The 25,306-nt window shown below is 37.0% G+C and overlaps 1 protein-coding gene across 15 annotated transcripts in view; it reads left to right on the top strand.

The window, feature by feature from the left end:
- LOC123541454 (transmembrane and coiled-coil domains protein 2-like) overlaps nt 1–25,306 on the top strand; it is a 155,369-nt gene that overhangs the window by 94,800 nt on the left and 35,263 nt on the right. For 14 of the 15 annotated variants that reach the window (XM_045326965.2, XM_045326953.2, XM_045326956.2 and 11 more), the window contains 6 exons: nt 4,549–4,744; nt 13,874–14,045; nt 15,946–16,165; nt 19,005–19,049; nt 22,173–22,205; nt 23,891–23,970. In XM_045326965.2, the coding sequence (XP_045182900.2) occupies nt 4,549–4,744; nt 13,874–14,045; nt 15,946–16,165; nt 19,005–19,049; nt 22,173–22,205; nt 23,891–23,970 (746 nt within the window). The remainder of the gene's footprint in view (nt 1–4,548; nt 4,745–13,873; nt 14,046–15,945; nt 16,166–19,004; nt 19,050–22,172; nt 22,206–23,890; nt 23,971–25,306) is intronic. The other variant, XM_045326957.2, reaches the window with a different exon arrangement.

Here is a 25,306-nt window from a genome sequence, read left to right as displayed (position 1 = left end):
AATCTTCTTGTCAATAACTACAACATTCAAATTTGGACATGTATATTTTTAAGTGGCAAGATGAACCTTGACATGAGTTGACCTTGATTTTGACCTAGTGACCTACTTTCACATTTCTGTAGCTACAGCCTTCAAATTTGGACCACATGCATAGTTTTGTGCACTTGAAAAAACTTTGACCTTGATTTTGACCTAGTGACCTACTTTCACATTTTTGAAGGTACAGGTATCAAATTTGGACCATATGCATAGTTCCGTGTTTCAAAATGAAATTTGACATTGATTTTGACCTAGTGACCTACTTTCACATTTTTGAAGGTACAGTCTTCAAATTTGGACCACATGCATAGTTTTGTGTTCCAAAATGAAATTTGACCTTGATTTTGACCCAGTGACCTACTTACTCATTTCTCAAGCTACAGCCTTCAAATTTGGACCACATACATGGTTTTATGTACCGAAACAAACTTTGACCTTTACATTGACCTAGTGACCTACTTTCACATTTTTGAAGGTACAAGCTTCAAATTTGGACCACATGCATAGTTCTGTATTCTGAAATAAAATTTGACCTTGATTTTGACCTAGTGACCTACTTTCACATTTCTCAAGCTACAGCCTTCAAATTCGGACCACATGCATAGTTTTGTGTACCGAAATGAACTTTGACCTTAAGATTGACCTAGTGACCTACTTTCACATTTCTGTAGCTACAGGCTTCAAATTTAGACCACATGCATAGGATTGTGTACCGAAACAAACTTTGACCTTGACATTGACCTAGTGACCTACTTTCACATTTTTGAAGGTACAGGCTTCAGATTTGGACCACATGCATAGATTTGTGTTCTGAAGTGAAATTTGACCCTTGATTTTGACCTAGTGACCTTCTTACACATTTCTCAAGCTAAGCCTTCAAATTTGGACCACTTGCATAGTTTTTTGTACCAAATTAAACTTTGACCTTAAGATTGATCTAGTGACCTACTTTCACATTTCTCAAGCTACAGCTTTCGAATTTGGACCACATGCACAGTGTTGTGTATGGAAATGAAATTTGACCTTGAGCTAGTCAGTAAGTCTTGAAATTTGGAACACTCCAAAATGGCACATTGGTGGGCGCCAAGATCACTCTGTGATCTCTTGTTACTTAGAATTTCAGGCTAAAGCTGTTATGCACATAATTTACACCAGAATGGATTTGATTCAAACTTAATATAGATATTTATACACTATTAGCATGATATGACAAAATGTTGCATTACTCTTTCAGAAATATTCCGTAAATTAAGTCTCTTTTTACACGCCCGTCTGGTATTATGTGAACACCCGTGGCGGCGGGCGGGCGTCATCCAAAAGCATGTCCGCTCTCTAGATCGAACAGTTTGCATCTGATTAAGGGTGTAACGATACATCGAACTATCGATGAATTGCGATACTAGGTGTCCCGATAGCATGCATCGATAGAAAAGTCACGATCCAATAACAATCGCCGATAGTTCCTTCAACAATCGATAGTTTCGATAGTTTTGAAATTTAAGTAAATACAGAAACAATTTATAATTTATAAACCAAGAAACAGAGCCAGCTTTCATTTGTGCCTCGGAAAATGTTTACGTCTCCATTACAATAATTACCCTCATGGAATTTAACTACCATAAAGGACTAAGAAGTCTGGGAGATAATTAATAAATTTAGTTTCTTAGAAACTTTGATAAATATATTTAAATAACCTGTTAATCTTAGATGAGAAAATGTATTATGGACATGGAGAAAGAAGGCTACTTGTATTGTACAGCAAACTGTTCGGTAGGGCCCTTCATTTAGTGCTGGTTACTCACCTTAATGTGATCCGTTAATTTTCGTCTTTTTCGATGCTTTGGTTTATTAAACATGTTGACATTCACAACAAAATGGCCGAATTGTTTGAGTATACCTTGCATAGGTTTATTGTTTTACTTATTTTTCCAAAGCCAAGGAAGGCAAGAAATATTTAATGTTAGAATTATTTCTGTCCATTTCATTTATACAAAAAGATCAATGTGTGTTAACAGCAATTATAAACAGTGTCGTCTCTTACACTGTGTAACAATGCCATGCAGTTGGTAGCTTTACTGTATAAAATATGATGGCCGATAACTATTGCAATAGTATCGCAATAGTAACCTGCAATAGAATAGTATCGCAATAGTTTTTAAGCAATATCAATAGTATTGCAATAGTCAAAATTGGCCTCAATAGTCACCCCTACATCTGATCATCTCCAAATTTGGTGACAATGTTTGTGGGCATAATATCTCGGCCAAGTTCGATAACCAGCCAAATCGCTCAAGGCACTCTTGGGTTATGGCCCTTGAATTACTTGAAGTCTGCAAATTTAGCCTTATTTGCCCTCTCAGTCAAACAGTTTTCATCCGATCTTCACCAGACTTTTTGACAATGTTTGTGGGTATAATATTTCGGCCAAGTTCGATCACCAGCCAAATTGCCCCAGGCACTCTTGGATTATGGCCCCTGAATTACTCGAAAAACTGTGAATTTAGCCATGTCCGCTCTCGAAGTCGAACAGTTTTTATCCAATCTTCCACAAACTTGCAGATAATGTTTTTGGGCATAATATCTCAGCAGAGTTCGATAACCAGCCAAATCGCCCCAGGCACTCTTGGATTATGGCCCTTGAATTATGACTTGTTAAACTATTGTTCAATATCATCATCTGCATTGGAGTCACTGCAATTAGTACTCCAGTGATAGCTTCAGCTTCCTCAGACGAGCCCTACCGATTTCACTATCCAGCGCACCCTGTCTCCTGCGACAGCTCTTGCTTTAATACCCTGAACAGTATCAGTAACGTAATTTATATATCTCTGATAGACTTATCTAATATTTATTATTGTTAGACTATAATGCACTAAGTTTATTTGACATCTGTTAATTAAAGAGTAATCATATCTTATGCATGACAAATCTTTGACTTCAATTATATAGAGCCCATATTTAAATAACATAGAAGTAAATTTATACAGTCAACCTGACTCAGTTTTTAGCTCACCTGAGCACTTGAGGAACCTGGTTATATATTATGAGATAAAACTGTGGAATTTTTTCAGAGGAAAGAACAGTTTCTGGCAGTCTTGAACAAACAGCACTTATTGATTGATGAATTAATTAATTTACTTATTTTATCCACCTGTATAATGTGATTACTGGAATCTCCCAGGTATTCTTGATAAAAAAGCATTTAGAGTAACATTGTATTGATTGAAAGCTTGCAGACATTCTGTTATGTTATGATATCTGCTGTAGATAAACCTTAATCTTCCATGTTGGAAAAAAAAATATCTGCTTGAGTGATAGGTTTAAGTCAGTGTTATTGCACACATGTACTATGTGGTATACCAGTAATTTGAAAGAAGTACAGTATTCTTATTATTATCCCTTTAAAACAACTACCTCATCTTGTTTTTATATTCTTGCCAAGTGACATTAAAGTCCATGCAAGATTCACAAGTACAGGGCAAAATTTTCAGAGTAAGTCTAATTTTAGACGAATATGGGCCCTGTAGACACAAGGGAGGCAACTGCCCATTGTAGTTTTCAGAAGTCAGTTATCCTCCACTTAGGCAACAGATAAATACTAGTAAAATACTAGAACACCAGGGTAGGTGAACTTGACACTGGTTGTAACTGAAATACTGAGGAAACAGAAATATATTCAAATTGTGTATCATTGGTCAGTGCTGATTCTAATGTATATTCTAACATGCTTGTTACAGGCTTACGCTTAAATGACGTCACGTTATATGTCGGTTGTTTAAATTTCATAGAATTTTCTGCCTATATGAAGTTAGTTTGCCTCAACTCAGAGGACTGTCATGCAGGTGGACATGGCCTTATATAGACTCTGTTCCCATGGTGATATATGCCAGAAGCAGGTACACAGTTACTGATTGATATGTCAGTTATACAGACAGCAGACGTCACCAGGGAGTGTCTCCTAGTCTCTGTTCAGGAAATATTTGACCTTACCTTAATGGTGATCATAGAATCTGAGTTGCAGAGTACCTAACTGGTATAATCAGTCTAATAAATCTATCCCTGGCAGCAATTACCTCCCTTGGTCATTTGTTAATTACTACTTGTTATAAAAATGACAGATGGTGATAGTCATAATAGCTGTTTAGATACACAGATGAAAATCAGATTTTTTTCTTTAATTAAAATTAGCAGTATTTCTTTGAAAAAAAAAAAGAAGATAAAAACAGTGTCAATATTAGTCATCAAAATATTCAAATTATAAAAGGCTGTTACTTTTGTAATGTTCTGTATTGTATGCTATGGTTATTTTCTTTTGTGTATACACTTAGGTAGACTTCTGAAGTTTCTTTCTTACAATATATTAGAATCTGAATTGCTTCTCCAAGCATCTTTTCAGGAACAGACAGGCAGCTTCGTAGAACCAACGATCTTCACAATAAACTGTTTGGTTGGCTCAATGTTAGAAATAAAACAAGTTGTATTAATACAGTTATTTTTTTTATGTTACAGGAAGAAGTCTGAAACCCGGCTTCCAGTCCTCAAACCTGGTCTGAAGAAAACCTCATCGAAGAGTCCCAGTGTTCAGAAGCGTCAGGTGTCACCAGAAAACAGCCTTGGAAAGCCGAGAAATACTACGCTACAGCTTCCGGATGAAGCCGGTTTTTCGCAGCCATTATCTCGTAGCTTAGAGGACTTGGAGAAAGATGTAAGATATTTATTTTCTTCATAATTTCTAGTGATTTCAACATAGATTTGGTCTGGTCTGCAGGTCCGTTCGTCCGAAAAGTATCTGATGCGGCTAGCTCAAAAAGTATTTGATATAAATTGATGAAACCTTGCATGAGTCTTAATCATGATATGAACTTGTGCACCTCCTATTTTTAGCTCACCTGAGCAATGCTCAGGTGAGTTTTTCTGATCGCTTGATGTCCGTCGTCCGTCGTCTGTCGTCTGTCGTCCGTCGTCTGTCAACATTTAGCTTGTGTATGCGATAGAGGCTGTATTTTTCAATTAATCTTCATGAATATTGGTCAGAATGATAACCTTGATGAAATCTAGGCCGAGTTCGAAAATGGGTCATCTCGGGTCAAAAACTAGGTCACTAGGTCAAATCAAAGAAAAACCTTGTGTATGCGATAGAGACTGTATTTTTCATTTAATCTTCATGAATATTGGTCAGAATGATAACTTTGATGAAATCTAGGCCGAGTTCAAAAATGGGTCATCTCGGGTCAAAAACTAGGTCACTAGGTCAAATCAAAGAAAAACCTTGTGTATGCGATAGAGGTGGTATTTTTCAGTTAATCCTCATGAATATTGGTCAGAATGATAACCTTGATAAAATCTAAGCCGAGTTCGAAAATGGGTCATCTGGGGTCAAAAACTAGGTCACTAGGTCAAATCAAAGTAAAACCTTGTGTATGCGATAGAGGCTGTATTTTTCAATTCTTCTTCATGAGTATTGGTCAGAATGATAACCTTGATGAAATCTAGGCCGAGTTCAAAAATGGGTCATCTCGGGTCAAAAACTAGGTCACTAGGTCAAATCAAAGAAAAACCTTGTGTATGCGATAGAGGCTGTATTTTTCAATTGATCTTCATGAATTTTGGTCAGAATGATTGCCTTGATGAAATCTAGGCCGAGTTCGAAAATGGGTCAAAAACTAGGTCACTAGGTCAAATCAAAGAAAAACATTGTGTATGCGATAGAGGCGGTATTTTTCAATTGATCTTAATGAATTTTGGTCAGAATGATTACCTTGATGAAATCTAGGCCGAGTTCGGAAATGGGTTATCTGGGGTCAAAAACTAGGTCACTAGGTCATATCACGTAAAAACCTTGTGTATGCGATAGAGGCTGTATTTTTCAATTGATCTTCATGAATTTTGGTCAGAATGATTGCCTTGATGAAATTTAGACCAAGTTCGAAAATGGGTCATCTGGGGTCAAAAACTAGGTCACTAGGTCAAATCAAAGAAAAACCTTGTGTATGCAATAGAGGCTGTATTTTTCAACTCATCTTCATGAAATTTAGCCAGAATGATTACCTTGATAAGATCTAGGCTGATTTCGAAAATGGGTCATCTTGGGTCAAAAACTAGGTCACTAGGTCAAATCGAAGAAAAACATTGTGTATGCAATAGAGGATGTATTTTTCAATTGATCTTCATGAAATTTGGTCAGAGTGATTGCCTTGATGAAAACTAGGTCGGTTTTGAATATGGGTTATCTGAGGTCAAAAACTAGGTCACTAGGTCAAATTAAAGAACAATCTTGTGTATGCGATAGAGACTGTTTTTTTCAGTTGATATTTATGAAATTTGGTCAGGTTGATTGCCTTAATGAAATCTAGGTCGAATTTGAATATGGGTCATCTGAGGTCAAAAACTAGGTCACTTGGTCAAATCAAAGAAAAAACTTCTGTATGTGATAGAGGCTGTATTTTTCAGTTGATCTTCATGAATTTTGGTCAGAATGATTGCCTTGATAAAATCTAGGTCGAGTTTGAACATGGGTCATCTAGGGTCAAAAACTAGGTCATATCTAAGAAAATGCTTGTTTTATCGCAAGAGACCAATTTTTTGGTCCAATCTTAATGAAAATTGGTCAGAATATTTGTTTCCATGAAATCACTAGGTCAAACATGTTTTACACTGTTATGGAGTGTTTCTTAGGTGAGCGACCTAGGGCCATCTTGGCCCTCTTGTTCGTCTGACTCCTCCCCCTATTTCCAGAGTTATGACCCCTAAAGTAGTCAAAAATGCACATTTTTACCTTATGACACTCCTAGCTCAAAAAGTATTTGATATGAATTGATGAAACCTTGCGTGAGTCTTTATTATGATATGAACTTGCGAACCTCCTATTTTTTGTCTGGCTCCACCCCTGTTTCCAAAGTTATGGCCCCTAAAATAGTAAAAAATGCACATTTTCAACTAATGATTCGCCTAGTTCAGAAAGTATTTGATGTAAATTCATGAGTTTTTATCATGTGACCTTGCACACTTGGCATTCTTCTTGAGTTTTTAGCACTAATTACAGAGTTATGGCCCTTGAAATAGCCAAAATGGTGGATTTTTTGTTTGTGATGCTCGTAGCTCAAAAAGTATAATGGCCTAGAATAATGAATCCTTGATATAAAATTTTTGTTGAGGCTAGACTGCAAGCATTTGAATTATTGCCCTTTATTTGCTAGTACCTCAGTAAACCACTGATGGGAATGGATTGAAGCTTCACACACTTCACTGTGATGATTTGACATGCAGTGCACATGTTCTATAACTCTACTTTGCAATTTTACAAAGTTATGCTCCTTTTCACGTTTTGTATTTACTCAGTTAACTTTCTGTATTGACAAGGCTGTTAAATAGTCAAGCGATGCTTTTCTCTGACAGCTTTTTTTACTTAGAAAATAATAATTTGGTTAAAGTTTCCCATGCAGCCATAATATTTTCTAGATATGTAATGTAAGGATCTATTCAGAGTCTGTAAATGAATAATGTTTGTTTGTTTGTTTTGGGTTTAACACCGTTTTTCAACAGTATTTCACGGCGGGCAGTTAACCTAACCAGTGTTCCTGGATTCTGTACCAGTACAAACCTGTTCTCCGCAAGTAACTGCCAACTTCCCCACATGAATCAGAGGTGGAGGACTAATGATTTCAGACACAATGTCGTTTATCAAATAGTCACGGAGAACATACGCCCCGCCCGAGGTAAATGAATAATGTATCAGTGTCATTATCACTATGTTAAGTTCTTGGAAATAGTGGAGCCCACTTATCAGTCACCATGGTATCAATCAGTTACAGACAACTATTAAGACTAAGCTCTTGTCAATTTATCTTCTTTTTCTCTTATATAACTGTTTCCTATATATTTGGGGTCGCTATTTTTGACAAAGTTTTCCTACTATTTTTATGCCTCCTTCAAAGAAGGAGGGGTATATTGTTTTGCAGATGTCGGTCAGTAGGTCGGTCAGTCTGTCAGTCGGTATGTTGACTAGTCCGTTTCCGGATGATAACTCAAGAACGCTTGGGCCTAGTATCATGAAAGTTGATAGGGAAGTTGGTCATCACCAGTAGATGACCCCTATTGATTTTGAGATCAGTATGACAAAGGTCAAGGTCATAGTGACCCGGAACAGTTAAACGGTTTCCGGATGATAACTCAAGAACGCTTCGGCCTAGGATCAGGAAAGTTGATAGGGAGGTTGGTCATGACCAGTAGATGACTCCGATTGATATGGAGGTCAATTGGCTTAAGATCAAGGTCACAGTGACCTGGAACAGTAAAACGGTTTCTAGATGATAACTCAAGAATGCTTGGGCATAGGATCGTGAAAGTTGATAGGGAGGTTGGTCATCACCAGCAGATGACCCCTATTGATTTTGAGATCAGTAGGTCAAAGGTCAAGGTCACAATGACCAGGAACAGTAAAACAGTTTCCGGATGATATTATTTCAAGAATGCTTGGGCCTAGGATCAGGAAAATTGATAGGGAGGTTGGTTATGATGAGCAGATGACCCCTATTGATTTTGAGGTCATTAGATCAAAGTTAAAGGTCACATTGGCCAGGAACAGTTGAAACAGTTTCCAGACAATAACTCAAGAACACTTGGGCCAAGGATCATGAAAGTTGATAAAGAGATTAATCATGACCAACAGATGACCCCTATTGGTTTTGAGGTCAGTAGTTCAAAGGTCAAGGGTACAGTGACCCGGAACAGTTAAACCATTTCCAGACTAAAACTTGAGAATGCTTAGGCCTAGGATCAAGAAACTTGATAGGGAGATTGGTCATGACAGTACATGATTCCTTTAGATTTTGAGGGAGGTAGGCCAAAGGGCAAGGTCACATTGACCCGGAACAGTTAAACCCTTTCCGGACAATAACTTGAGAACGCTTGGGCCTAGGATCACGAAACTTAATAGGGAGGTTGATCATGACTAGCAGATGACCCCTGTTGACTTTGAGGTCAGTAGGTCAAAGGTTAAGGACACATTGAACCAGAACAATAGAACTTTTGTTTACAGTGAGCAAATAATTTTTGTTCCTTGTGCAATTACTGAATGCATCAAGGGGGGCATTTCTTGTTCTACGAGCTCTTGTTTAAAAGATTCCTTATTGCCCTAGTTTCCCCAAGCTTAATTCCTTAGAACCAGAAATGATTGAGGTTTGTTATTTATTGCCACAGAACAACTATAAACCTTAAGTGCAACAAGCTAGAGAACAAAAAGGAAACAAAACCAGCTATTAAATCAAGAAATCTGGTTTGATAACTCCATTATCATAGAAATCTCACAGAATTAATTTCTGGATAAAGAAGGCAAAAAAGAACATGCTAACAAATTTTCATGCCTGGGAGTTTCTGGTTCTGGATGCAGACCTTGATTGCTAGAATTAACTTACAAATATCTATTGAAATGTTAGCTTCTAAGTTTGAACTGAATCCCAGAGCTGTCAAACTGTAAAGTTTAAAGAAGAAAAGGTAATGGCATGGTTATTGCATTGTGGGAAAGCAGAGCACTCAGAAACCACATCATGTGCTTGCAAAAAATCTTTGATTTCCGATTTGATTACATTTTTTATGAAGAAATTGTTTTTCTATAGGATTTTTTTTGCTTTTGCACATGGTTATAAAAGCAGTTATTTTCTTGTAAGTTGTTTATAGTAGGAAAGCTTTATTGTATCTTAAAGCTACTAGCTCACAGTTTGGGTGAAATGTTCATTTCCAGCAAGTCTGGCATAGAATGTATATATGACACTAAAAAATGATCAAGTGGGTGTAAATAAAAAGCTAGACATCAGTCAAAATGCAAGAAGGATGTAAGCCCGCCCGCTTAGCTCAATAGGGAAAGCGCTGATCTATGGATCGCTGGGTCGGGATTTTGAGCCCTGGGCGAGGCGTATGTTCTCCATGATGATTTGATAAAAGACATCATGTCTGAAATCATTCGTCCTCCACCTCTGTTTCTTTTGGGGAAGTTGGCAGTTACTTGCGGAGAACAGGTTTGTACTGGTACAGAATCCAGGAACTCTGGTTAGGTTAACTGCCATCCATTACATAACTGAAATACTTTTGAAAAACGGTGTTAAACTCAAAACAAACAAACAAAGCAAAACTGGATCTGGCATAGGAAAAAACTTGATTTGGCATAGGGAAAATTTTTCCTCAAGTAAATGGAAACCCGTGTATTTAATTGATAAAACCAGAAAACGTCACTACCTTTCTGAAGATTTTGTCATGTCAAAAATGTTAATTATGTGAAGACAAAAACAATCAAACTTGAAATATGCAGATGTCTGTAATCATTAAACCTATACATTTTTATTAATTTTATGCCCGTCTCTGAAAGAGCAGGGCATATTATGTGAACACCTGTGGTGGGCCATTCTCATCCATCAGATGTTCGTCAAAATCCCGAGACGAACCTCTGATTTATTTCTGTCGTTTATTTGGTGAGCATGCGCACTGGTAATTACTACCGGGAGAAGTTTCAGCCAATCAATGTTCGCCACTATTTGGCACGCCGAATTGAAATTTCAAACAATATGTAAGCAAGGTAGTTGCTAACGATAGATAAAGGCGATATTCCATGATTGCGATTAATAAAGATTTATTTCTGTTATTCGATGTTAAGAAATATACCTGAAGAAATAATAATATTCCTCGTAAGTCGGCATCGATATGAAAGGACGCGGTCACGCTTTTCACGGACGATTTTGATTGGTTCGCTACATTTTGTCGCGAAACGATGCTGATTGGCTGAAACGTTTTACCTGTAATGTAACCAAACCACAAATATCGGCGAAATGTGCCGGAGGTTCATCCGGGGAACCACGGTAGACCTCTGGTATGCAAGAATGGTGGTGGGCGGGCGGTCGGCATCCAAAAGCATGTCCGCTCTTTAAGTGGAACAGTTTTCATCCGATCTTCACCATACTTGGTGACAATGTTTGTGGGCATAATATCTCGGCCAAGTTTGATAACCAGCCAAATTGCCTTAGGCACTCTTGGATTATGGCCCTTGAATTACTCGAAAAACTGCGAATTTAGCCTTGTCTGCTCTCAAAGTCGAACAGTATTCATCTGATCTTCCACAAACTTGCAGACAATGTTTTTGGGCATAATATCTCAGCCAGGTTTGATAACCAGCCAAATTGCTCCAGGCACTCTTGGATTATGGCCATTGAATTTCTTGAAATCTGCAAATTTAGCCTTGTCTGCTCTCAAAGTCTAACAGTTTTCATCTGATCTTCCACAAACTTGCAGACAATATTTGTGGGCATAATATCTCAGCCAAGTTCGATAACCAGCCAAACCGCCCCAGGCACTCTTGGATTATGGCCCTTGAATTTCTCGAAATCTGCAAATTTAGCTTTGTCTGCTCTCTAAGTTGAACAGTTTTCATCAGAACTTCTTTGAACTTGCTGACAATGTTTGTGGGCATAATATCTCAGCCAAGTTCGATAATCAGCCAAATTGCCCTAGGTTCTCTTTGATTATAGCCCTTGAATTAGGTTAAGTTCGATGATGGGCGTATCTTGTGACAGTCTGCCACTCTTGTTGACAACATGATAGGTATATTTAGGCTTTCAACTGTGAGAATTTAGTTTATTAAAATCTACACTATAGAAGTTTTTCTGTATCAAGTTTTGGATTTTCCCATTATAGATTTTTTCTAGAGATCAAATCAGTCAGCAAAATATCAGCACAAAACTCTTTTGTATTGCTGAATTTTATCAGACAACCATGTTGCTCTGAAAATTTTGGTAAAATCAAATATTACATTGTAGAAAACAGTTTGATCATTTTTTGGCTCCTGAGGAGCTTAAGCCTTTTAAAACCATTGGGTGTTCACTGTTTGGGTAGTCAGAAACAATAGATTTTATGCCTGACGTGTTGTTTTTTTGCACCATGTAGAACTTAAATTCATTCAACTGAGTTTTTATGCCCCCGGCATCTACTGATGCGGGAGGCATATAGTGATCGTCCTGTCCGTCTGTCTGTCCGTCCATTCGTTCGTCCGTCTGTACAAGGTTAACCAAATGGGACCGTTTCGTCTAGCATCAATACCCCTTACTAGAATGACTTGATACTTATGCAGATGTAACCTGTGACCATTCTTCATGTTCAGACATCACATGACCTCAGTTTGACCTTGACCTCATTTTGGACTTAGGTTGCTTTATATTGACCATCTCTTGGTTAACCAAATGGGACCGTTTTGCTAGCATCAATACCGCTTACAAGAATGAATTGATACTAATACAGATGTAACTTGTGACCATTCCTCATCTTCAAACATCACCTGACCTCAGTTTTACCTTGACCTTGACCTCATTTTGGACTTAGGCTGCTTTATATGGGCCATCTCTTGGTTAACCAAATGGGACCGTTTCGTCTAGCATTAATACCGCTCACAAGAATGAATTGATACTAATACAGATGTAACCTGTGACCATTCCTCATCTTCAAACATCACCTGACCTCAGTTTGACCTTGACCTTGTTTTAGACTTAGGTTGCTTTATATCGACAAGGATGCCACTGGGGGCATCAAGTGTTTATTGAACGCAGCTCCTTGTTCTTCTTCAAAATTATAATGCAAAGGTCAGGATAAATGTTATAGGTAAAAAGGTGTCTTTTTATATGTAGTGTTCTTGTGAAAGTGGGGAGACATACTGTTTTTGCCCTGTCTGTCCGTCCCTCACACTTCATTTTCTATCAATAATAGGTGAACCATTTGACCTAGAACTTCATAGGATGGCAGGGCTTATGGAGTAGACGTCCCCTATTGTTTTTGGGGTCACTCCATCAAAGGTCAAGGTCACAGGGGCCTGAACATGGAAAACCATTTCTGATCAATGACTTGAGAACAACTTGACCCAGAATGTTGAGACTTAATAGGGTGGTTGATCATGCAGAGTAGATGACCCCTACTGATTTTGGGGTCACTTTGTTAAAGATCAAGGTCACAGAGGCCTGAACATGGAAAACCATTTCCGATCAATAACTTGAGAACCACTTGACCCAGAATGTTGAAACTTCATATGATGATTGAACATGCAGAGTAGATGGCCCCTATTGATTTTGGGGTCACTCTAGTAAAGGTCAAGGACACAGGGGCCTGAACATGGAAAACCATTTCTGATTAATAACTTGATAACCACTTGACCCAGAATGTTGAAACTTAATAGGATGGTTGGACATGCAGAGTAGATGACCCGACTGATTTTGGGCTCACTCGATCAAAGGTCAAGTTCACAGGGGCCTGAATATGGAAAACCGTTTCCAGTTCATAACTTGAGAACCTCTAGGCGCAGAATGTTGAAACTTAGTGGGATGATTGGACATGCCAAGTAGATGATCCCTATTGCAGCCAACCATCAGTGTCTCTTTGACTTTTGCTCCTGTCCCTTATTGACTTCTTGCCTAGGGGACTATGCATTTGGGGAGACATGCGCTTTTCTACAAAAGCATCTTCTAGTTTTAATTAGGACCCTTCATTTTAAGTTGATTTGTTGATCTTATTTTAGTTCTGAATCATAATATTAGCTTAATTTAGATATTATTGTCTATTCCCTTATTAGCAAAAATGTCGCAAAAGGAGGGTATAAAAAATGTAAACTATAAATCCAACTTTAAATGAATAAAACACTACCATAGTGTTGGTTTTTTGGTTTTTGTTTTTGTTTTCTTTGCTTTGTGTTAAATATGGGGAAGGTAACATTTATAAGCAGGATGGCATTAATTAAAGAATATATGGTAATTAATGCTTTAATTTTGCATCAAGTTAACTGAATGCTTAAATATTTATTATATTGTAGGATGATTCGGGAACAAAAGAGAATGGAAGTGGTTGCAGTGATATCACAGATGAGACTGACGGAGGAGCTGCGGAAGGGGAGTCGGCAAGAACGCGGGCTGCCATTGAACATATCCAGGAGAAAATAACGAGAACAATGGACCAGATCAAAGAGGAGCAAGCAACTAAGGAAGGTAGGTTGTCATGGGAATGATAGAAACACATTGAATATGCTAGCCATTTATCTTATAGGTACCGGGTTTTAACCTTGTCATACCTCTTTATAGGATGCCTGTTCTGGTTTTTACATAGAAAGGAACTTAATGAGTGACATTGCAAATTCCTAATTACCAGCTCAGAAAATGTGCTTGAACTAAAGAAAGATTTCATGAGGAGAGAGGCTTGATATTGTGCCATCTGAACATTGTAACTGTGAATCCATTGAAATAGACATGATTTCTGGATGAAGGCATTCTCTGCAGGAAGTTTTGTGCCCCCCCATGAGTGGTGGGGGCATATAGATTTGGTCTTCTCTCTGCATCCATCCATCCGTCCGTCCGTCCATCCGTCCGAAGTTCGTGACGCGTCTAGCTCGAAAAGTATTTGATACAAATTGATGAAACCTTGCATGAGTGTTTATCATGATATGAACTTGCGCATCTCCTATTTTTCGTCTGGCTCCGCCCCCGATTTTTAGAGTTATGGCCCCTGAAATAGTCAAAAATGCACATTTTCACCTTGTGACACGCCTAGCTCAAAAAGTATTTGATATAAATTGATGAAACCTTGCATGAGTCTTAATCATGATATGAACTTGCCCACCTTCTATTTTTCATCTGGCTCCGCCCCCTATTTTTAGAGTTATGGCCCCTGAAATAGTCAAAAATGCACATAATCACCTTGTGACATGCCTAGCTCAAGAAGTATTTGATATAGATACATGAAACCTTGCTTGAGTCTTGATTATGATATGAACTTGCGCGACTCCTATTTTTCATCTGGCCTTGCCCCCTATTTTCAGAGTTATGGCCCCTGAAATAGTAAAAAATGCGCATTTTCACCTTGTGACACACCTAGCTCAAGAAGCATTTGATATAGATTCATGAAACTTTGCATGAGTCTTAATCATGATATGAACTTGCGCACCTCCTATTTTTCATTTGGGTCCGCCCCCTATTTTTAGAGTTATGGCCCCTGAAATAGTCAAAAATACACATTTTCACCTTGTGATGCACCTAGCTCAAAAAGTATTAAATAAAAATGGTTGAAAACTTGCATAAGTCTTTATCATGATATAAACTTGCACACCTCTAATTTTTTGGCTGGCTCCACCCCCTATTTTTAAAGTTATGGCCTGAACCTAATTATGTGCCTAACTCAAAAAGTATCAGATGTAAATTCAGGAAACCTTGCTGGAGTCTTTATCGTGATGTGAACTTGCACACTTGGCATTCCTTTTCAGAATCTTAGCTCTTATTACAGAGTTATGGCCCGTGAAATAACCAAAATAGTGGATTTTTTGTTTGTGATGCTCATAGCTCAAAAAGTAAAGGTCCTAGAATAATGAATCCTTTTCATAAAATGATTGTTGAGGCTATACCCAATTAAGACTGCAAACATTTGAATTATTGGCCCTTATTTATGACAAATGTACCAGTGGGGGGCACACCCTGTGTCCTACAGACACATTCTAGTTTATTTGACAGATTACAAAGAATATCAGTGCATTCTGATTTGTTGGGATATTCTCAGTACTGGTTTGGAATACTGGAATGCTGGTTGCATTGCTGCAACAATTTTCTTCCAGCAGCAGTTATATAATCTCATTTGCTATTAAGGCATCCATTTGCCATAGAAGTTTTTCATAACAACTGGAGGATGCTAAAATCTCAGGTGGAAAGTACATGAACAATCAGAATTGCTAATTGTCATATACTAGCTTTGTTTAAGTAATCTAAATATGGTAAAAAATGTTATTAAACCCCATATGATCTCTAAACTTGCATATATTCCCCACTCGGCGATATATGACCTTTTTGTGTCGGTTCGCCGTAAAACCCAACTCATTCATTATTGCATGTATTCCCATTACAGCAAATGTGAACGAATATCTTCGACTCGCGGGCGAGGCTGACAAACAACAATTACTACGCATCAAACAAGTGTTTGAGAAGAAAAATCAGAAATCAACGCAGTCCCTGAGTACTTTACAGAAAAAACTCGAAAAATACACAAAATCTCTTAATGACGTCCAAACATATGGTGCCCACAGACAAACTAAAGACAAATTGAAGGACATGGGTCAAGGACTGAAGTGAGTATCAAAAGAGTGAATTCTAAATGCTTAGCAAGATTTGCATTTTTTGCATCCAGTTCAGTATGTTTGATAATGGCTATTGTATAGTTAATTTTCTGTTCTGAGAATATGACATTGCAGAAAATATGTCTTATCTGAGCTAACAAAGGAGAAGTGTTATCACATAAATTTTAGAAAAAGATGTTTTTTGCACCCACTGGTAGAAGATTAGGTATATTTTTTTACTCATGTCGGTCAGTCAGAAGGTTGGTCTGTAAGTGGACCGTTTGTTTTCCAGTTACTGACTGGAGAATTTTTGGGACTGTTGTGTCAAACATCTTAGGCCTATTACCTGTAGTCGGTAGATGGCTTCTATTGTTTAAGCAGATCATTGGGTCACAGGTCGCAGTAACAGTGGCATAGAGACCGAAAACTGTTTCTGATTAATAACTTGAGAATTTCTCGATTTATGTCTGTCAAATTTAGTTGAATAATTGCACATGGTCAGTTCATGATCCCATTAGTTAAGGGGGTCAAGGTCATACAGGCCTCCAGATAGAAAACAGTTCTGGAACGATTATTGTGGAAGGCTTGTGCCTGTTTAACTTCATTACATATTGCCTGTGGTTAGTAGATGAAGGGATCAGTAGGTCATTTATCAGGTCACAAAGACATTGAGACCAAGAATATTTTTCTGTCAAAAACTGGAGAGTCATTGGGCCTATGGTTGTCAAACTTAAATGACGACAAGCTGTAGTCAGCAGATGAATGTAAGGGACAGTAGGTCAGAAGTCAAGGTCATATAGAACCTTAAGACTAAAATGGTTTCCTGTCAATAACTAGCCAACTTTTGGCTTATGATCTTCAAATTGCAAAGGATGGTTGCCTGTGGTCAGTATATGAACCATTTTGTTTAAAGCATCTGTAGATCTAAGTTCATAGTTATGCTTTGGCAACAGTCTTGTATCAATAACTGGAGAATGCTTTAGCTTATGGTTTGCAAATGCCATAATGTAAATGTCTTCTGTCCATAGATGACCAGTATTGTTTTGAGGTCATAAGGTCAAATTTCAAGGTCACAGATACATTGGGACTGAAAACAGTTGAGAATGTTTGCACAAGGTCCTGTTGTCTTGAATTTCATTGAGTGCCTGTTGTCAATAGATGATCTCTTTTGTTTTTGGGTCAAAGGTCAAGGTCATTTTTGAGATTGAAATTATGTACCAAGTTACCTCAAAAAGGTTATCATTGGGACAAACATAATTTACAAACAATGCTTGTTTAAAAATTAATCCAATATGAAAATTTAGAAACTTTTCAATGTTTGAATTGTTTCTAGCTGAAACAGTTCTGTTTTAAGTTGCGGGTTTTGTGCTTTCATTTCATAAAGAGTATCTTGCAATTCTTTAGTTGTCACTGAAAGGGTTTAGCATAAGTTATGACTTATGAATTACAACAGCATTTATAATCTTTTATTGTTCCGTTTTTGCATGCTGCGTTTTAAAGGGGCACTCCTTCAGATTTATTTCAGTGTTTTCAAAATTTAGAAAGTGTTTTTGCTAGCAATTGTACATTGAAATGTAAAATATAGTGATTTATTGAGCTTTTTTAGGTTGTATGTATAAAAAGATTGGGTAATTTGTGATTTTTAGAACTGAACTAAAAAAAAACGCTAAAAATGATATGAAATAGAAGGAATTTACCTGCACTTTTTACACTGATTTGTTATTTTTAGCTCACCTGTCACAAAGTGAGCTTTTGTAATCATGCGGCGTCCCTTGTCCGTCCGTGCGTCCGTAAACTTTCAGAATGTTCATCTTGATGATATCTAGGTCAAGTTTGAAACTGGGTAATGTGCGGTCCAAAACTAGGTCAGTAGGTCTAAAAATAGAAAATCCTTGTGACCCCCCTAAAGGCCATATTTTTCAATGGATCTTCATGAAAATTGGTCAGAATGTTCACCTTGATGATATCTAGGTTATATTCAAAACTGGGTCACGTGCGGTCCCAAACTAGGTCAGTAGGTATAAAAATAGAAAATACTTGTGACCTCCTTAGAGGCCATATTTTTCAAGGATTGGTCAGAATGTTCACCTTGATGATATCTAGGTCAAGTTCGAATCTGGGTCATGTGCGGTAAAAAACTAGGTCAGTAGGTCTTAAAATAGAAAAACCTTTTGACCTCTCTAGAGTCCATACTTTTCTATGGATCTTCATGAAAATTGATCAGAATGTTCACTTTAATGATATCTAGTTCAAGTTCGAAACTGGGTCACATGCCATCAAAAACTAGGTCAGTAGGTCAGATAATAGAAAAACCTTGTGACCTCTCTAGAGGCGATATTTTTCATGGGATCTGTATGAAAGTTGGTCTGAATATTCATCTTGATGATATCTAGGTCAAGTTCGAAACTGGATCAACTGCAGTCAAAAACTAGGTCAGTAGGTCTACGTCGTCTCTGTGTCAGTGCGTAAACTTTTGCTTGTGACCATCTAGTTTAAGATCTAGCCTTGAAATTTGGATGACATGTACAGTATTGCACTCCAATCTTTAAACTGTCTTTTAGTGACCATAAATGTGACCTACTGATCTACTTTCTAATATTTTAGCATCAGTTTGCCATTGAAACATGTGGTTCAGTATACTCAGGTGAGCGATTCAGGGTCATCATGACACTCTTGTTGATATTCAGTATATGTTGCTTTTAATTGAAACTGTTTTAAAATAGTGGTCATCAGGAGGCATGCCCCTTTAAGAATTTATAGAAATCAAGCATGTTTTATTTGTCTAAAGCTAGGAATAAGGTTACGAACATTAATTCATATCATGAAAAAACAACATTTTTACCTGTTGTAGAGATGTTGGGGCTAACATTGTAGACGGAATTACAGGGTTTTCTGGGTAAGCTCCCTTGTTGTCATAGTTACTGCTTACCCTCTTCATCTCAAAGGCCTACTTCGATTGGGCAAAGTATTGTTCATGACACCTGAGGCGCCAATGCTTCAGTAGCAACTAGGGTTGATTGTCAAACAATCGAAGTAGGCCATATTTGCTGCTTATGCATTCATAATTTTAACATGGGGGATACTGTGATAAAAAAACTGTCTTAAATAGTTTTCTCATTTTCCATTTCATTGAATGAATGTATGTGACTTTATCTTTGTCTACACAAAACTTTGTCTGTTGCTGATTTTAAATGGCCCTAATTATTAAAGAGTGTATACATTATTCATGACCAGGTCAACTTGCAGAGCATTGATTGCTTGTTTGAAGATTGGGGCGTATTTTAACCCTTACCATGCAAAATTTCTATAATGAACTGGTCCATCTTCCAATTTGGGCAGTACCATTTATCATTTGAAGGGGTGTTTACTGAAAATTTACTGACTGAATAGTGAACAGTGCAGACCACGATCAGACTGCATGGATGTGCAGGCTGATCTTGTCTACCGTCCGTAACCACTGGTGTAGAAAGGGCAGAATATAGATCTAGTTTGTGTCCAGACAGCTGGTAGACGAGAGTGTAAGATATTGTTTAAAGGTGGATCCTGACAACTGCTCCTTCTATCTGTTCAGTATTATAATTGTTTGTAACATACTAAGCAATAGACATTTAAGAGTTTCATGTCTGATTCAAAAAAAAGAAAATTGTCATGTTAAAATTATGAAATTATGTTGTTTTTAGATGGGTTGAGTATTGTGTATAGCACATGCATGCATTTTTAAAATACATGTAAATGCATTTTATATTACACTGGTAAAATGCATGCAAATATTTCAAACATTATTGTTTCTAGTTGTTGTTTATTTTTGTGTGATTCCGCCCACAGAGCACAGATTTATGGATCTCGGGGTCGTGAGTTCGAGCCCTGGGTGAGGCATATGTTCTCTGTGACGATTTGATAAAAGACACTGTGTCTGAAATCATTCGTCCTCCACCTCTGATTCATGTGGGGAAGTTGGCAGTTACTTGCGGAGAACAGGTTTGTACTGGTACAGAATCCAGGAACAGTGGTTAGGTTAACTACCCGCCATTACATAACTGAAATACTGTTAAAAAAAACAGCGTTAAACCCAAATCAAAAATTTTTGTGTCAGTCGGGTGGGTCATCAGGTGGAGGTACATCGTGCATTTTGAAATTTCTGCTTTAGTTGCAGTATTGATAACAGTGATGAAAGGCTCAGATTTTAAATCTCAGTTTTTGCTTTTAAGCTAAAAAGCTTCATTTCCACCCTGCTTGCTTTATATAGTAAAGTTAAAGCTAAAAGATTTATTGCTAGTTTTACAGGCTTAGTCGGCCAATTTTATATATTGTACAAAGGGGACATGACTCTAGATTTATGTCAAAGTTAAGAAATTACTTATATTTAGGTAAATTGTAACAAAAGTAAGAAATTTGATTGTCTCAAATCACTACTAGTTCAGTAATATGTCAGATTTTGTACATAACTGTATATCGTGAAAAAAAAGGCACTATCATAAAATTTTCTTCCATATAATATTGTTTGCTGTTTGGCTTTGTGAACAAAGGAATACGCAGTTTCACTTACTCTGCTGTGTGAAGAAATAAGCAGTTTCACTTTTTCTGCTGTGTGAATGAATAAGCATTTTCACTTATTCTGCTGTGTTAAGGAATAAGCATTTTCACTTATTCTCCTGTGTGAAAGAATAAGCATTTTCACTTATTCTGCTGTGTGAATGAATAAGCAGTTTCACTTATTCTGCTGTGTTAAGGAATAAGCATTTTCACTTATTCTCCTGTGTGAAGGAATAAGCATTTTCACTTATTCTGCTGTGTGAATGAATAAGCAGTTTCACTTATTCTGCTGTGTTAAGGAATAAGCATTTTCACTTATTCTCCTGTGTGAAAGAATAAGCATTTTCACTTATTCTGCTGTGTGAATGAATAAGCAGTTTCACTTATTCTGCTGTGTTAAGGAATAAGCATTTTCACTTATTCTCCTGTGTGAAAGAATAAGCATTTTCACTTATTCTGCTGTGTGAATGAATAAGCAGTTTCACTAATTCTGCTGTGTGAATGAATAAGCAGTTTCACTTATTCTGCTGTGTTAAGGAATAAGTATTTTCACTTATTCTGCTGTATGAAGGAATAAGCATTTTCACTTATTCTGCTGTGTTAAGGAATAAGCATTTTCACTTATTCTGCTGTGTTAAGGAATAAGCATTTTCACTTATTCTGCTTTGCATTTGGGGCATTTTGTATCGTTTTGCCTATGTTGAAAAGAGTGCAAACATTAAAGAAAAAACAACATTTTCTTTAGGAAAAGTATGACAATATCAAATATAATTAAGAAATCTAATTAAGAAGAAAGCAAGAAAGTAAAAATTGTAAATTTCAGCTTTAAACGTTACTTTGTATTTATTCAACTATGATAAAATTTATTACTTTGTGTTCTGTCAAAGAGTGATAGATTTTCACCTTGAACAGGTTTTGCATTTTGAGAATGTGCTAAATGTTGACCTTTTATGCTTGTATTTTCCTAGATTTTAACCTTTTCTTTAGACATCTTTTATATTGTGATGACAGTAATTTATTGCATGTGGAAATTAAAAGTTGAAGGACTTAGGATAGTCTAAAGTAAGATCATAATAGAAGGTTAAACAAAATCTATTGTAAATGTACAGAATTCAATTAAATCTACAGTCATTTGGTTTGTGTGTATAAATGTTTAAAAGGTGCCTTATTTTATGTATATTTTCACAGAAAACAAAGTAGGTTAGTAACGTAAGGAACTTTTTTTTAAAGCATTAAACTTATTTTTTAAAGTGTCACTTTGTACATCTTCCTGTGTAAATACATGTTTTTTTGTTGCAGATACTGAAAACTAATTTTAAATGTCATGTTATCAAATGTTCGCTTTTCATTTTTGTTTTATTCAGAATAAAAGATGAAAGAGTTAATGTATATGTGTTTAATTTCATAAATAGAAAATTGTTTCTAATGTTGATGTTTATGGATAATGAATGTAAAGGTAGAATAATAATATTTTCTTCTGTTTCAGAGGTGTGGTTGGAAATATAAAGGGTGCTAAAGAGTAAGTTACATTTATACTTTCAGATGTATTTCTAAACCTGTTATCTATAAACTGATTAGGCATATATTCATATTGATTGCCATTTTACAGATTTATTTTCTAGATCATGTAGATCAGTCTAATTTATATAGTTTTCTCAGTGTACAGATGTTTGGAATGAAATATGTTTAAAGCAAATTCATTTGAATTGATCCAAACATTTAATACAGGGTGGACGGATAGCTCAGTGGTTTGCACATTGGCCTTCCAATCCTGAGGTCGGTGGTTCGATCTCCAGCAGCTACTCGGGAATTTTCAGAAACGCTTTTCAGTGTTTCCCACCCAGCTAGAGGTGTACTGGTCAGGAACCCAGGCAATCCTTGCGTGTATCAGTGCTATACACTGGGCACGTTAAAGAACCAGGCTGTCTATTCGCAACGAGCTAGGCTAAGTTAGCCAGACAAGCCTGTGTCTGATATCTGATCTCTCTGTCGTGGGGACTTTGTCTCACTCTGTCCCTCTGGTCAGATCACTCTGTGTCTGTACTAGTAGAGGATGAATTATGCACCCTGTGTGGCTGCATTTGAACTATGTAAAGCGCCTTTGAACGTGAAATTGATCATGAAAAGGGCGCTATATAAATCTGGTATAATAATAATACAATACAACGGGTATTGTGTGAACAAATTTTAAACAACTTTTCCAGAACCTGTATATATTTTGCAATGATTTATATATATATTTTTTGCCATTGAGCATATTCACCATGTGTTGTAAATCACTAAAAAAACTAAGTTCAGTTTTTGGCATTCTGCAGTAGTACTAGGACAGTTATAAACCTTGGCTAAAATATCCTAATGTACTGTATACAAAAAACTTTCCCAATGTCATTTTTGTCGAGCCCACTTGCGATGAGCTAGATATAGTCATCACTTTTGGCGGGTCAGTGTGTGTGTGTGTGTGTCCGTGCATCTGTCTGCTTTTGTCTGGACTATAACTTCAACATGCGTGGACTAATCTTGCTTATATTTGGCATGAATGTTTACCTCAATGAGAAGGAGTGTCATGCACAAAGCCCATGTTCCTATCTCAAAGGTCAGTGTCACAGTTGGAGGTCAAAGGTCAAATTGAAGCTTGTCCGGAGCATTTCTTCTTCATGCATGGTGGGATTTTGATGTAACTTGGCGTGAATGTTCACCATTATGAGACAGAGTGTCATGCGCAAGAACCAGGTCCCTAGGTCTAAGGTAAAGGTCACACTTAGAGGCCAAATGTGCTGGTGGGCTCGACATTCTGCCCGTTGGCATGCAGAATGTATTTCTAGTTCTTTTATTCATGTGAGACTGTTTCCGAAATAGGTAAATACATTTTTACGATGGGATTTCTGTTTAATTGGAAAAAAAAATCAGTTATGCATAGGGAAGATTATCTTTGCATATTTTTCCACATAACTTGTCAAATAGAACACTGTGATTTTGCTAAAGCAGACTGGTGCCATTGTTAATACAGTATATTGCCATTTCTTTACAATAAACAAAATTGTGAAACCAGTCTCCCTGGACATTTATGAATTTATGATGAAGAGCAAGAATTATTTGAAGATGGAAACACCATGCAGGTTTGCTGCTAGGCAGGTTACATTGGAAAATGACATATCTAAGGAAAACAGTAAATCGTGACATTGATTTTCCTCTATTTTATTTCAGAACAATAGTCTCGAAGCCAAAAGAGTTTGCTCATTTAATCAAGAACAAATTTGGTAGTGCCGATAATATTAGCTCAATGAGTAAGTATATTTTGTGTACTGTATCACATGATCAAATATATGAGCCGTCCCACGAGAAAACCAACATAGTGGGTTTGCGACCAGCATGGATCCAGACCAGCCTGCGCATCCGCGCAGTCTGGTCAGGATCCATGCTGTTCGTTAACAGTTTCTTCAATTCCAATAGGCTTAAAAAGCGAACAGCATGGAGCCTGACCAGACTGCGCGGATGCGCAGGCTGGTCTGGATCCATGCTGGTCGCAAACCCATTATGTTGGTTTTCTCATGGCACAGCTCATATTAATCTATATACAAGATACCAGTTACAGAGGACATTATGAAATATTAGTAATAAAAGACTAAATTTTTGGTTGGAGGGGGGGTTAAAAAATTCTGTGTATTATCAAGTAAATCATACATGTAAATGAGTTATGGATAAGAAAGTCCACTCTGGGTTTAGATTTTGTCCAAAAATGAAGTTGGTGGAGCTTTTTGACTGTCTTAAACTGAGGTTACCATTACTGAATTGCCATGGTGACTTTCTTTGCAACTTCTGAATACTTTATGTCTTACTCTTACTACATTCAATTGGGGATATCTTTGAAACAAGCTTTTACTGCAACAGTCAGGTCAAATAACGTATGATATCGTAAGGAAATTAGGTAAGTATTTATAGGTACTGCTTTACACATAATAGGCTTCAACTTTTACCGAAGTTTGACATTACGTAAAGACAGCTACAGTGAAACACTGCTCCCTCTAATATCTATGGTTCAAGTATCTGGACTATTCACGTCATTCCTAGCCATTTCTGGATAATGCTTCAGAACCCTGGATTACGCATCCCCTCACGACTTAAGCAATTGATGTTTTACTTTATAGTCAGCTAGGCTGAAATGTCATGTCTTACTTGATAATATTATGCAAGATCCATAAATCTTGTGTCTCTATAAATGACCTATTATTTCCAATCTTGGTTCTTATTGCCAAAACAATCATAGCCATAAATGGTTTACTGAATGCCAGCAGTTTATTGGCACTTACCTTATCGGGAATATCATGAATGATCTATGTGTATATTGAGCAATTTTGACATAACTACATCCATTCAAAATAGAAGAGGAACCTAGAATAAAGTTCTTGAATGTTTAAATGATTGTTTTACTGAGGTTTAAAGAGTACCAGCTATTTGATTTATCAAGTATTGACTCTGATTCCTGGTTAATGGTCCCTGGTAGAGGGAGTGTTCTTGACCATGACAAAAACGGTAAGAGGAAAAATAAACAACTTTGGGATTTTGAGAACAGTAGAACCTAAATCAGTGTGAAAAATTTAAAACTTGTAGAGTTCTATGCAT

Source organism: Mercenaria mercenaria, chromosome 16, assembly GCF_021730395.1.
Source record: "Mercenaria mercenaria strain notata chromosome 16, MADL_Memer_1, whole genome shotgun sequence".
Lineage (NCBI taxonomy): Eukaryota > Metazoa > Mollusca > Bivalvia > Venerida > Veneridae > Mercenaria > Mercenaria mercenaria.
This window is presented reverse-complemented; position numbering and strand designations above follow the sequence as displayed.